At 36.8% G+C, this 15,988-nt stretch overlaps 2 protein-coding genes across 8 annotated transcripts in view; both read right to left on the bottom strand.

The window, feature by feature from the left end:
- The window catches only part of LOC131438782 (neurocalcin homolog), a 527,871-nt gene that overhangs the window by 133,399 nt on the left and 378,484 nt on the right, over window positions 1-15,988 (bottom strand). The gene's annotated exons all lie outside the window — the stretch shown is intronic.
- Window positions 1-15,988, bottom strand: part of LOC131438780 (neuronal calcium sensor 2) — a 461,386-nt gene that overhangs the window by 74,084 nt on the left and 371,314 nt on the right. For all 6 annotated transcript variants that reach the window (XM_058609042.1, XM_058609040.1, XM_058609038.1 and 3 more), the window contains one exon: window positions 5,172-5,300. In XM_058609042.1, the coding sequence (XP_058465025.1) occupies window positions 5,172-5,300 (129 nt within the window). The remainder of the gene's footprint in view (window positions 1-5,171; window positions 5,301-15,988) is intronic.

Genomic DNA, 15,988 nt, shown 5'->3' on the forward strand with positions numbered 1-15,988 from the left:
TTCGGCTTCCGGTTACGGAAATACATGTTGCAGTGTGTTTGAAATAGCAACCCGTTATTTATATCGACAATGCGTAGAATAAAAAAAAACTGGGAGCTGGTATGACCGAAATCGATTCGTTTAACCAGCAACTAACATAACCAACAAGTTGGAATAGTTTAGATCCAAAGCCTATAACCGGGTAAGCATGTGAAATCTGCCTCTAAACAAAAATAAATATTATTATACCACATTTGCTTGGACTAGAAACAATTAGCTCAAGAATTAAACCCTTCAACAGCCTTATTGTCGAAGCTAGGGTGATTCTATTTATTTTCACCTTCTGCGATTCTTTTTAAATATCAGAGATGTTTTAGACATTGTTCAGAAGGTTTCGAATTAATTTTGTTTAGAGATAGATTTCTTGCATTAAAAATACTTAAAAATTTTGAAGTATTTTTTCACACACCACTCTGGATTTTTTAGTAATAAAGAAATAATTTTTAAACGCAACAAAGTAATCCGATTTCATTTTCTAAAAATAAGTTATCGGACGACCTTTGAAGCTCTATTAGAAGGAAACGCTTGGTGTTCAAGTACAGTAAAGGGTGTTTTTTAAGAGCTTGCTGATGTGAAATCTTAAATATACACTAAGGTCTTTTTTCATGCGTTTTTTATGCGAATTCTCAGAGTTATGCGTTTTTTTATGCGAAGTTTTAGAGCTAAACGAAAATGGGGTCGGCAGTCTTGGGCCATTTGAAATTTTTGTATAACTGTAATTGAAAGGTATTTAGAAATTCCGCACTATGGCTCGTCTCGATGATTTTATAGTACATTCTTTGTAAACAAATTCTTTTGTAATTCATACATATAAATTGAGCTTAAAAGTTTATTGAAATTTGGCCATGGAGGGTGATCACAACTACCATCAGCTATCATAATTGAATTTATAATTGTTTTAATCGAAGAAACTATGAATAATACTTAAATAATGATTAAGGTGATATTTGCTCACAAATTTATATTGTTACCTGAAGTAATATCGTAAATTGTGACTTATAATATCGAACAAGTAGAAATGAAGATTTTTTTATTTGAAGCGAAATTGATTTTTACACTTGACGTAATACATTCTTTTAACGTTTTCTTTTTACTGATTTTCAAGGTGTTGAGCAGAGATGGCATTTCACCAGAGTAATAAACGCTAGAGTCAGATTTCTGCCACACCGAGGATGAAAAAAACGAAGCACCGCACAAAGAGGAAAGCGCACTTCTTCTCAGTGTCCAGACAGACAGACTTTGAGTGCGTGCTTGTGTTGAAAGAAGCTGGTGCGAGAAAATAGCATTCTCTTCACACGAATCACTCTCACGTGCTCTCGCCTAAATACACCCAAGTGATCACCGGCGCGTGATGGTGAGCGAACACTTCTGTGAACTTCAATTGATAGAGAGTAGATCTGGTCTCGCTATTAAAAATTTGCAATGAAAACTGAAAATTTAACGATAAATTGTTTTATTTTGCTGATTTTGCGTGCCCCACGCTTCTTCTACGCAAACCATACACCAAAGTGCTCACCGGCGTGTACACCTCTGTGAAAGTATCTGCATCCACCTCAGAGAATTTATTAGCTCTGCTCTAGCACTTTGGTGCGATTCAGTGGAGGAGGTAAAAGGAAACAAACAAACGCACTCATGATGCGTGCACACTTACACAACAGTGGTGTATAAATGTGAAAGAGAAGAGCTCTCGTTGAAGTTGTCAGTGCGAGGGGAGAAATTTTGCTTGCTCTTCGTCACACAGAGGAGATAGACATCTCTGGTGTTGAGGACTTCTTACGTTGTTTGTTCGAAATGGCATATTTCAGGGTCGTTACTGATTATGTCTCTGTTCATGAGCAGTGGCTCATAGCATCCGATTGTGCATTCCAAGATCTGTGTTTTTAAAAATATTCAAATTGTAATGGAGTCTATAACATTGGGGTTACCTCGTTTGGTATAAGGTTGTTTGGCATAATACGCCATTTGGCATAAAGCCATTTGGCATAATATTTATTTGGCAAATGGATATTTGGCATTTGGTTACAACAGTCATTTGGCATAAAATTTATGGGTCGCTGACGTATTCGTCTCGACTTGAATTATCTAACGAACGAATATTGTGCAAGCACTGAGTGAGTTGCTTATATAAAATGATAGTGTGCTATTTACTATAGAATTTCCAAAAACAAAATAATGCTATTTCACCTAACATCGAAATATTTGTATCGAATATAAAATTCACATATTTTTGGTCAAGTTTTCCTTGCAAAACATCACTCGATCGAAAAACAAATGAAATTTTACATTAGATCAAAATATTGCGAGACCAATGATTGTTATGACAAATGGCATTATGCCGAATGGGACGCTCCCTATAAAATCATATTCTTTGATATTTAATTTCGTAACTCTGCAAAACTGAAGAAAAAACCTTTTTTAATCCACCTAGTAGTGTAATGATGCCCTTCTCGTATTAATTATATTTTCAAAAATATCACCAGAATATCTTTGGGTATAAACTAACATAACATTTTCAAATTGTAAACAGTTATGTCAAGTTAATAAGAATGTTTCTTTATTTTGCATCGTCGCACTAAATGATTAAATACACTTTACCCTATAGTTCTGGACCCGAAATCGGACTCGGATGAGATTAAATAGCAGCCTATGAGACTATAGGAACTTTTATTTGAGCCTATTTGTGGAAATCGATCAAATCATCTCTGAGAAAATTGAGTGAGTCTCGTTTTAAACTTTTTGACCTCTACTTCTGTTACTTCTGGAACCGGGAACATGGAACCACTATAGCCAAAGTCGGTTCCTTTAGTAAGTAACTAATATATTAGTAAACTAATATTGAATCAATTTGTATTTTATGCGTGACACTATTTGACACACACTCACACACAGACACAAACATTGCTCAGCTTGATGAACTGTGTCGACTGATATAGAACACTTAGCCCTTCTGGCCAATTTCCACTAGTCAATTTTTCAAGTGATTCTATAAATTTTCTATTTGAGAAAGGCAATAAATGTACTTTTATAGAAAAGCATCGTTATCATGATCTTGTAATAACACTAACCAATAGGTACAAATTGATAAAAAGAATTAGAAATCTACATATTTTTCACCTAAAAAATATAAATTCTATTGTGACATACACACATACGAAATTGGACAAAGCACGCTGCGAACGGCGCAAAGCTGAGCGTACCGACGCGTACCAGTTTTGTATCATCATTTTGAATTTGAATGTTTTGACACTCATCAAAACATGAAATTGCAGAGTATATTTAATGACAATGAGAGCTTTAATTTGAATCACGAATCGTGAAGAACGGGTTAACCGTTGGTGATAAATCCGTTTTTGGAGATTTTCTTCATCGGGGGCTAGTAGTCCCAAAGTAGTTTTATATTTTCGCTGTCTAACAAGATCTGTCAACTAGATCAATTTAGCAGTAAGTTTTATAAAGATGTGCACCTCGTTTCGCCATCGCTTGTGAAAAAATTCTCATGAAATTGAAAATTTTCGCTAATCGCCGTGTAATACCAGAACCGGACGTCGGATCTGAATAAACTTTTCGGGGACTTTTTAAAGAATTTTAAGACCTGCTTCTTAGTTTGTGAAAATTGGTTCGGAAATATCCGAGAAAATTTATTGCGCATTTTCTCATAAATTTTCACATATTGCCTTGTAGTTCCGAAACCGGAAGTCCAAATAAAACTCAGGAAAATAGTATGATGTCATAAGACCGTTCATTTGAATCCAAGTTCGTGAAAATCGGTTCAGCCATCTCTGTGAAAATTGAGTGACATTATTTGTAACATACACACACATACACACACAAACATACACACAGACAGACATTTTGTGATCTCGACGAACTGAGTCGAATGGTATATGACATTCGGCCCTCCGGGCCTCGGTTGTAAAGTCGGTTCCCGCAGCGATTGCATAGCCTTTCTGTATGAGAAAGGCAAAACATACATTCTATCAATTTAATGATAATAACTCTTAACACAAAAAAATTACACTGTCGTCGCGAAAATGAGATTTTTCTTTTGAAGTACTCAAATATTTTTGATGAAACTTGGATGAAGGTCACAGAAATTACTCACTTCACTTACAATCAAAAATTCAATAAAATTCTTACAATGCTATTCGATAAAACACAAGTGACCCAAGGCATAACGCCGGCTCAAGTCTCCCCTACATCTTCAAAAAAATTGCAAAAATGTTGTATACCTTCTTGACAACGTCAAAATTTTCGAAGTTGCGGTTACTTTTAGAATCAAATAAAATGAAAATAAAACTGACTACCCTAACTCCGTTAATATGACAGTTAAAGGATTGAAAAATTGTCTCCAGTCCAAGCACTTTCAAACATGGCTCAAAACTTTTCACAAATTGAAAAATTTATTCCAATGCATGCCCAAATAAACAATCTTGTTCTTTTTCAAAATTTAAAGAAAAGTTGCTTAAGGAAAACTCAAACCTCAACAATATTCCCTCCTAGGGTAAAAATTTCAAAACTGAAGAAGAAGAATCGATCAGCATCTTTTCACAACGTTGTCATTCCATCGAAACCAGTCACTTTCACAAACCCCCGCATCAAGGCAAAGTCCGGTAACAGTTGCACGATTAATTCACAATAGAAAGTCACATGATCGTGTCACCTTTCACAGCTCTAAACGAAGAAAAAGAAGAAAAAAAAAGTCACATGTCAACCGCAAAGTTAAGAAGCTTCATGCTTCGTTCCACCGACTTGTTTTTGCAGCTGTGGCAGTCTATTTCGCAAATTATCATACCAAAACACGAAAGCCCTTGCACGAATGTCCCTCCTCTGAGCAATAATCCAGCACAAAAAGGTAAGTAATCCTAAACCCAACCCCCTAGAGAAACCAACGGAACACTTGGATCATGGCAGTGACGTACAGAAGTTTTTCCAGGGCAAACCACCGATAGTACATGCGATGCAAGGAAAAGAGTAGGACTTTTTTTGCGGACAGCGTCTCCATTTTGCGGGTACTTTGACCAAGCAGTTACCGCTAATATAATCAGGCAAATGGATGTCCAGCGCGATGTACGCATTCCATCGGTACTATCTTTGGTGCCTCTTGGAAACCGTAACGTAAGCAAAGTACTCACCTGAACTATTTTGGTCATTTCTTGTATGTCTATGACACCGTTTCCGTCCACGTCGTACATTCTGAATGCCCACTTTAGCTTCTCCTCCGGTGTGCCGCTGGATGTAACATCGATGGCTAACAGGAATTCCTGCAAATGAAGAAAATAGAGATACTATTAGACACGATTGCTTCACTCACTCACATCAACCATAATGGCACTAAGGAAATCCAGATGAAGGCAACGTGACGACAATTAACGACCCAACGAGCAACGTGTGCTTCGTAATAAGAAAAGGTGGAGACAAGAAACACTAGAACAATGTGCTTACTTACACACGGAGCGGGCGGGTGGGGCGGATATGTGATAGCCAAGGACGGGCGATGACACCGCAACCGGAACCCTGTGAAAATGCACGATAAAAGTTGAACGAATTCATACCGTGAAAAACGTACTGCCAACTGTCAGTCGACACGTACGACAGTGCGAGAACCGGTGAAAGATAACTGAGAACAGGATATTCCATCTTTTTTTTTCTTCTTTTTGCCCCGGATACAGGAAGCTGTTCAACTCGTATTGGTTAAACTGTGAACTTTGAATGTTCGAGATTTCTTTGAGTATCAAAACATTCTTTATTTAGAATCCCATATGCCATCAGGATGACGTCCCTTTTCATTGAAGATGCCAGCCATGAAACAAGGAAATAAATCCCAAGGCTTGTTTAATTGACATACACCAAAAAAATAAACGGTTAGTGAGAAAATAATACCAACCATAAGCTTTCCGCCCGTCAGCACCGAGAGTGACTGAAAGACTGTCTTCACCCCCCGGGGGCTGAATCTGAGAATAATTATGCGCGCTTCAACTTGCCCTGAAGTTATCCTCTGTCCCCGAACAGCAAAGTCGTACGACAAAGTTTAATTTATTTTGCGGCCGGCTTAGGAAACTATTTCATTTAGGTTTGGAACGCGCACGACCGGCGCCACGTTCGACTGCCTTGGCGCGGGTAAACCACCCCAGGAATTAGATTTGTATGCTCTGATCGAGGGGCTACACGCTAGTGGGGGGCCTCCTTGTGTGGCAAACAGACGCCGCAAGATTTCGGCAAACCACCGAATCCCAATGGCACGGAATACACTTAGCTTCCGGTTGGCTCTAATTATTCTTGGCTCGACGATAAAATAAAATCTGTTCTCATTTGATTTGCATCGTTTAAACGAGTGGGTCGTTTTTGCTAATGCTTGTGGTGCTTTTCCACTGTTTGCATTTGTTGGTGGTGCCCCGGAACGTTTCTATTTTTTTTTCACGATAACTCGATCTCTTGTTTGCCAATTGTCAGTTTTATAACGAGCTAAGTACGCTTTATGGTTAGAATAACAAGCTAAATACGAGTTGAGATTCTTCTATTTAATTCCACCGCGCATTCATGCAAAGTGGGGTCTTTTGAAATAAAAAAAATGTGACGATGCCTTTCTCATGTTACTCATATTTTCATGAATCGATTTTTGTCGGAATTTGCTTATAATATTATGTGACATTACATCTAATGCCTTTATATTTGTGAGTCTGTGTAACTCATTTGTACTAAACCAGGGAGGACGCTTCAAAATTATTTTCAGAATTTTATTCTGAATCCTTTGAAGCGTTTTCTTCCTGGTGGAACAACAACTTGATCAAATTGGTACTGCTTAAAGCATGGCTGGTCTGAAATTAACAATTTGTTTTTTAGACAGAGCTTAGAATTTCTGTTTATAAGAGGATATAAACATTTAATATATTTATTACACTTTGCCTGGATTCCTTCAATGTGATCCTTGAAAGAGAGTTTTTTGTCATACGTTAGTATTTTGCTTGATGTGACCATGTCAATTCCAAGCCATCCAATTTGAGAATGTGATTATTGTTTGGTTTAAGAAAAGAAGCTCTTGGTTTATGAGGAAAGATAATTAATTGCGTTTTTGAAGCATTTGGTTTAATTTTCCATTTTGACAGATAATCACTGAAAATATTTAAACTTCTTTGTAGGCGACTGCAAATCACTCTTAGATTTCTACCTGTGGCTAACAGACTTGTGTCGTCACAGAATTTCTGTCAACCAACGGGTAGATTTGGAAGATCAGAAGTGAAAATATTATACAAGATTGGAGCTACGCTCGAACCCTGCGGAACACCGGCTCGTACGGGTAGCAATTTAGATTTACAATTCTGATAGCTAACCTGAAAAGTACGAATAATTAAATAATTTTGATCAAATAAATAGGAAACTGGAAATCAGACATTTTTGCTATTAAACCTTTGTGCCAAACACCAAACCGGAAACGTGATCCGAATAAGATTGAATAATAACTTATTGGACCGTATGACCTTTTATTCGAAATCTATGTTGGCGAAAATCGGCTTAGGTGTCTCTGAGAAAAAGAAGTGAGTTCCGTTTTGTTTCTGGCATTAAAAATGCCTTACTCTTCAATGTACGGGGTTGCGTGTCAATTTATCAGGTGTACAACTTTGCTTCCGCCGTTTTTTTTTTCAAAATTTAAAGCTTTATTGCGAAAAAGTGCTTACAGATATATTATTCAAAGTATTGTCCGTCGATAGCGACAACTTTCTCCCATCTTTCCGGCAATTTTCGGATCCCGGCTCGAAAGAGGGAGTCCTCTTTTGACGCAATCCATGAAGCAATTCATTTTTCCAACTCTTCGAAGGATTGAAAATGTTGATCTGCCAGGCCGTGTGCCATCGAACGGAATAGGTGGAAGCCAGAAGGTTCGACATCTGGGGAAGGTGGGGCAAGACTTCTCATTTCAGCGTTTCCAGGTACTTTTTGACCACTTTTGCGACGTGCGGCCGAGCATTGGCGTGTTGGAGGGTGACTTTGTCATGTCGCTCTTGATATTGTGGCCGCTTTTCTTTTAGCGCGCGACTAAGGCGCATCAGTTGCGTTCGGTAGCGATCTCCTGTGATGGTTTCACGCGGTTTTAAGAGCTCGTAGTAAATCACAACGAGCTGATCCCACCAAATACAAATCATAACCTTGAAAAAGACCATAACCAGTGGTCGAAACGTCGGGCAGTATATAACAGCCGTTCTTATTTCACATACCGCTAAAGCCGAAACCACATTAATGCAAAATATTTGTACGGTCGTACTAATCATCTTTCACAAATCATAACCTTTGCGCCGTGAATATTCGGTTTTGCCTTCGACGAAGTAGCATGCCCGGGCTTTACCCATGATTTTCTGCGTTTAGGATTATCGTATCGAACCCACTTTTCATCACCGGTTATGATTCGATGTAAAAACCCCTTACGATTTTGTCTTTGAAGCAGTTTCTCATATACAAATCGACGGCGCTCGATGTCCCTCGGTTTCAACACGTACGGCACCCAGTTTCCTTCTTTCTGAATCATGCCCAGGGCCTTGAGTCGTTTTGAAATGGCTTGCTGACTCATTCCCAACGATTCTTCTTGGGATTGGCACGAATCTTCATCAAGCAATGCTTCTACTTGTTCATCTTTGAAGGGTTTTTCTCATCCACCGTTGAAACCACTCCCGATACGTTCTTTCACTCAGAGCAGCATCACCGTAAGTTTCTGAGAGCATTCGATGCGCTTCAGCTGCATTTTTTTTTTTTCGAATTGTAACAGAAAAGTAAAACTTCCCGCAAATGGCGAGAATTGGGCACATAAACAGACATTTTCGAGCGTGACTAATACGAAAACAAGAACAACTGTCACTAAAACGGCGATGACAATTCGTTAGGCACTGTACACACTCACTTTAAAGGCATTATCATCTATGTATTTTGACCAGTCTCAGCCACCTATCGGAAAACGGCGGAAGCAAAGTTACACCTGATAAAAAAAATCAAAGCTCTCCGCGTAACATTTTTCTGTCATAATTTTGAACGCCTATAACTCAGTCATTTGTTGAAGGTTTTATATAATTTAACTATCAATCGATTCGGAAACATGTAACTTAAACTTTCGAGGTAACGTCATTTAAGCATTTCAATAGCATACCATTGAAAAATCGGTTTAAATTTGACTTATATTTTCACGAGCCAATCATAACCTACCAAAATGATGTCATCGTCTCGTTCGATTTGCACTACGAACTATCGCACATGAAGGAATCAGTAAATATATGCACGCTTGGCTGTCAGCAAGGCAAGTAGTTCAGCTGGTGAGTGGATGACAAAAATGAAAAATACATCCATTCGCTCGCTGGACAGTCGCTTTGTATGTGTGGTGTGTGTTGATTGGAAACGGGCACAGTGCTGTGTGTTCACGTTGATGGATTAATAAAGTTACACTATTACTGAGTTTACTGCTACAATATTTTTCGTTAAAAATATATAAAACTGCTTTTGAATCGATTCACTGTTTATAAAAAAATCGTCCACTGTTTATAAAAAAATTTATCCAGGTTTAAAATTTGAGGTTGTATTTGTATACAGAATTGAGCTCTCGAGTAACTTTGAAATCATCATATTTGACTTCCAGTTAAAGGACGTTATTGAAAAACTTAACAATGTAAAAATTTGTGAGAAGAGATCAAAACAGAATAGAACCAATTATCCTGAAAGATTGTAATTGTCAATTTTGTCATTCGCAAACAATCTAAGAACTTAAACTAGAGAAAGTTTGTAATTAGTCACTTGGATAAGATTTCAGTTTATTGTATCGATTATCATCTTTATTTCTGTATTTATTATGGGAACCTAAGAATTGTTTCATTTTTAATGTAATTGTAACCTTTAATTTTTTAGTTGTTGGTCATCATTCCCGGTACTTCCGGAACTAGGAACAGATGTCGGGTCGTTTGGTCAACAATTACACACGCTTTGATCCAAATTTAGAAGATTTTTTGCGTATTTGGCATTGTCGTTCTAAATGACGGTATAAGATTTTATATACACTTCACCCTGTAATTCCAAATCCGGAGTTCAAGTCCGGATGAACTGCAACAGAAATATACGATACCGTAAGACCTTTCATTTCAGCGTAAGTCTGTGGAAATCGAGTTAGGAATCTTTGAAACAATAAAGTGAGTTCCGTTTTAGAATTTTTGACCACTATTTTCGGCACTCCCGGTAATTACTGGTACTGGGAATTGAAATGTCGGAAACCAAATTGGTTGGTGATTAACAAACAAAATGTGCACAATACCAGAATTATATTTCTACACACTTAGAAAAATTTACATCTTCATAGATGCGCATAAAAGGAGCGTCACAATTCAAAGCATGTAAAGATAAGTCATATCATTAACTTCACAGTTCATTTAGCTGAAGCTTACATCGATATACACGCAAAATTTATTTTTACATGTTAATAGCTGTAATGTTGTGTAATCAACGAAGAAACTGCGGTATGCTTGAATTTACATCAAGCGTAAATTTAATTTTTTCTAAGAGTGTAAATTTCGTTTTTTCGAAGAGTGTTGCTAAAGAGACTTTAGCCCTATTTACCTCGCCATGTCTACAAAATTACCCATAAAATTGAAATTTTTCGTGTAAATTTACCTCTTCTGAGACCGACATATTCGAGCATCAGAAAAGTCTTATTCTTACAGTTAATCTACGTTAATCTGCGCATTACGTACTATTGAATTAAGTCATACACTCTAAGAAAAAACTGAAAATTACACATGACGTAAATTCCAGCTTGCCGCGTTGTCTTGAGTAATAATAGAATATTACATCAATTCACAAGTAAATTTTAGTTTTGTGACTATTTCGCTGTCAAATTCAGTTGAATAAGCTTACTATTAAAATTCACATGCTGTTGGATGTAAATTTAAGTGAAATTTGACGCTGTATTGATGTGCATCTATCGCGACGTAAATTTTCCGAATTTGTTTTCTTAATGTGCATGTAGATTTCCGGTTTTTTTGCTGTGTAGCTATCGAAAAGTCGAGCAAAATCAGCTATTTTTTAAACGACAGCCAGAGCCGAACAAATTACCAAATGCATAAATTTTAATAAAATCAAATCATCATCAAAAATAATTCACATTCATAAAACTGGATCACGTAGATCTGATCTGAGGATAAATTGATTACACAATTTTATAAATTTAGCTTTACGCAGGTTTGTAAAAAAAAAAAACAATTTAAAATTAAAATGTTTACACACTAAAAATAATTATTTTCGTTCGATTCAATTTCCGGTTTCAAAATTACAGCCTGATTGGTAATTTCGGAACTGTAAATCCAATCCGACCGAAAATCAATTATTTTCTCTAGGTTTATCAGACCTTTCATTTGAATCTAAATTTATGAGCATTTCATTGGATGAAAACATCAAACAGATCTTTGGAATCAATTATGATATCTTAGAAGAAAATCGGCCTTTACAAACAAATCGCGTGCAGTTTATATCATTGCGAATTTTTTTAACTGCGCCATGAACTCTAATGTAGCACTATTTTACCAACAGTATGACTGTCCTTGGCGGATAATAATGCTGCTACTCTTAAAAGCAAAGTCCTGGCATTACATTCCTTTTGTGGAATTTGGCCTTTCTGTTTCAAAAGACTTCGTAACCGATTCTTAGTGTACAGAATCATTGCATGCCTAGTACGATGGATCCTACTGACACTAAGAATCCTTCCAGGTCGGGGCTCGAACATACGACAACTGGCTTGTAAGACCAGCGTCCTATGCATTGAACCACCAACCCGGGATGCTGCTACTCTTACTAGTGACTAATTGTGTATAATTTCTTCGGTACAAGTAAAAATATTCGCGAACAAACACCTATAACCCTCTCACCAGGTGATTTATGAAAGCCCATCCGATCGTATAATTTTATAAATTCTTCTACAGACCTAAAACTTTCGTCTTGTTACGGTGAAACGAACTATGTTATCTTTGGTACTCTTTTTAGGAGAAAATATTGATAAAATTAGATTTCCAATAGCTGGTAAATGAGCCGTTTCCTATTGTATTCTGGTTATGACGCAGACCTGAGCCATCCGTTTTTTTTTATTTTCTTTTCATTTCGTTTTCAACTCATCTGTTCCTAGCTGTTTTTAAACTGTCGATCCGTTTTTTGTTCAGCTAGTCTAGATCCATTGCCTAATTTTAGTTATGCCCTTTCTTTCTAATCGATTGTTTATTCGATAACAGAATTCACTACACTATTTGAATGAATGACTGAAACGAGACCAGTGAAACATCAATGATTAAGGTAATCACCAGTTTCATTCCTAATAACGTTTCCGTGCTTTCAATTTATTTTCAGCACGATCTCCTCGTTGGTTTGAAATTGACATCGACACAAGCTTTCTCGGTAATTAATGTCTGCTGAGTCGAGCCATTCTAATCGAAATTGACGTATATAATTAGTACCGCTCTCTCGAAGAACAGTCATGCAATAAACTTTCATCTCATCAACATCTGGCGTGGTTTGGATGTATGAGCAAGTAACACTGTATACCAGACAAATCTTTTGCAAAGAGAATAATTAGGAAGATCATTTTCCTTTCAACGAGAAGTTCATAACTTGGCGTAGTTCAATTTATGAAATTATTAGGCATCAAATTAGTAGCTAACGGTTTATGCCGTACTCAGTTGGCTCAATGATAGTCATTTGATATCGGTTCGTGAATGGCAGGTGTAAATCGATGTCACTATACTGAATGAAACTTAGATAGAAATGCGATGACAGATATGTTGGGTATGTTTGTAGATTGTAGATTCGACTGTCGAATGAGAACGCATGTCTCACCCGGCAAGCATACTTGTTTTTAGGAAAAATGATGTGTAAGAAGAAGTAAGCTCACAGGTCGCCGGTTCAGAGCAGAAGGCGGTTGTCTAACAAGCCAGATGTCTTATGTTCGAGTACTGACTTGGAAAGATTTATCGACTCTGTAGGATCGTAGCACTGGTCATGGAATAGTACGTTTACTACGAGTAAGCTGCGCAGTCTGTTGAAACAGAATGTCAAGTTCCTCATCAGAATTTAGTGCCCTGACTTTGCTTTGTTTTGCTAAGAAGAAATATGGTTTTCATCAAGTTTACCGGTCTATTACATAATACAATACAATGGTTTTAAATAATTTTAGTTTGACCTCATTTTTGGGATTTTGTATAGAATATTAGCGTCCAACATTCGAATGAAATCGCTATAAAGGTATATTCATTCACTTTAGTGTTCTATTTTTGTGTATATTTACTATTATATACAAATAAAAATTTGATCATGTGAAATCTGAAAGGCTATTCGGAAAAAGTCTTCCCCAGAGAATCTATGAATCAGCTCTATCATTGAGCTACACTGGGAATCTGGAATAATCACGTCTCCGAGGAAGCTCAATAAAACAGTGCACCATACATGTGTACTCTATGCCTAGTTAGTCAAGTTCTATTTTAATTTCGCCTGTTGTATAGCCTCATGTCGTAAAGCAACATACAAATACAAACCTTTTTTCACGATTATTAAGGTTTTAATCTTATGGTCATTCGCCTCTCGGGTTAGAAACACTTACAAACTAGTTGTCGCATGTAAAAAAACCAGATTACAGAAAAATGATGTATACCAAGGCTTAGATTGATTTTGATTAGAACTTCGATTAACAATCCTAAAAATGTGTTTTGTAGATCTGCGGCTTAAACGAAAATTCTTCATTAGAAGATGGAAGTAGGGTCAGAAAATTTTCCCAACCTAATAAGTTAAAACTTCTAAAATCGAAAAAAATTCTTCGAGTTTCGTCGAACAAAATAAATATTTTGTGCAGTTCATTTGAAATTATATTTTCCATGACAATCCATCTACTAGTGTTTGAATAACTGCTGATAATGTAAGACGAGTTCTAATTTTCATCAGGACTGGAAAAGGACGCATCAGCGCATTCATGCATGAAAGCAACGGTGAAATCGAATGATTTGCGGATTGGTCCTCCATCCCCCGTATTCTCCAGATCTGGCCCCCAGCGACTGTTATCTATTTCCAAACCAGAAAAGGTTTCTTCAGGGAAAGAAATTAAATATGTGAAGTAAATGGGCTTGTTTACATGAAAATTAACTAGCACACACGGAATGACTCTCTGTCTGTACTTTAAATGTAGCAGCATCCACTTTATAGATCGCCGGTGTTATTGGTAGGTATAGCTGCGAATGCACTATGGTCCGAAACGGGAAATTAGCGTGACAAAAATATTTTCACTACTAAATATTAGCTTTTTTGTAGTTGGTGTCTTCACAAAAGTTGCTTGTAATCAAATGGCACTCCTTTTGATAAAAAATGTTACTAGGGTGGTCCTCATTTAGATTGAAATCTGAAATCTAACTTTCTTAATTGAACTCAAAAATGATTTTGTTGTACAATAACGTAGTAGGAAATATTTGAGCAACTTTGCTGAAAAAATCACCTCTCTAGCTTCTCATTTGATCGAGTTACATAAATTTTCCCGAATAAAAGTATGGTGGCTCCTGAAAATTCACTTTTTTTTGTTCTAACATTTTTGTGAAACTTTCTACAAAAAAGTTGTCCTCAGAAGAGTTGTTGTACTAATCATTGCGCACAATTTTGCTCAACCAAGGTTTTTCATATGAGCTACCAGTAAAAAGTTATGATTATTTTTTCATCAAAAACTAGTCAAGCTTCAAATATCAATATTCATTAGATGCCAGATCGATAAAAATGTAATGTAATGTAATATAAGTAAAAATTCAAGAGAAATTGGGAGGGTGTTTTTTTAAACTTATTTAAATTAGTTTTAAAAATACCTTTAAAAAAACTCAAAAACATTGCATAACTCTTAAACGCCTTAACGTATCAACATACTTCATTCGGCAGAATAATAGTATCAAATTAGTTCTACAAGTGTTCCATAAATTGTCCTTCCGAAAAATGAGACACACAAAAACTACAGCCGAAAATAGATTGCAGAACAATTTTAATTATTTATTACTTTTTTCGGTTTTTTAACGATATCAAACTAACTGGAGATTATAAGAGGAGAAAGAATATGAAATCATAGAGCCATAGTACTCAAGGAAGAGCAAGGATGTGAAGAATAAAGTGCGGAAAAGTGAGACGTGACAAGGGTCATTTAAGTAAGCAGAAGGCTTCTCGTATCTAAACTTTTACCTTCTACCAGAGGAGTCGAACTTAGGCATCTTAGCGATACGAGTTATCCGAGCCTCTGATATGTCAGAAAGTAAAGGCAAAGGTCATTTGCCATTTACTGTCCGAACCGGCAAAAGTAAAGTTACGAGAAGTTGTCACATTCTGCCAGTTAGTTTGATATCGTTAAAAAACCGAAAAAAGTACAAAATTACTGACAGACCAGAAGTCATAAATAAAAAAAAAAGTAAAAAGTAAAAAGATTTGATGGGATTCCATCACACACAGCGATGAGTGGAGCGCTGTCCGTGCGCCGCTTGCACCCTGGGACGCATAGCCATACGCTACAACTCCAGGCACTCAAGCAATAAGTTTCGGACAAATCTTCCATTCCGGTGTTATAACTAACTGTATGAGAAAATATCAACACAATGAAAACACATTGTGTGAGAAACCGTCGTAAGCAGAATGCGACAACTTCTCGTAACTTTACTTTTGCCGGTTCGGACAGTAAATGGCAAATGACCTTTGCCTTTACTTTCTGACATATCAGAGACTCGGATGACTCGTATCTTTAAGATGCCTAAGTTCGACTCCTCTGGTAGAAGGTAAAAGTTTAGATACGAGAAGCCTTCTGCTTACTTAAATGACCCTTGTCACGTCTCACTTTTCCGCACTTTATTCTTCACATCCTTGCTCTTCCTTGAGTACTATGGCTCTATGATTTCATATTCTTTCTCCTCTTATAATCTCCAGTTAGTTTGAT

Source organism: Malaya genurostris, chromosome 3 (genome assembly GCF_030247185.1).
Source record: "Malaya genurostris strain Urasoe2022 chromosome 3, Malgen_1.1, whole genome shotgun sequence".
Taxonomy (NCBI): Eukaryota; Metazoa; Arthropoda; class Insecta; order Diptera; family Culicidae; genus Malaya; species Malaya genurostris.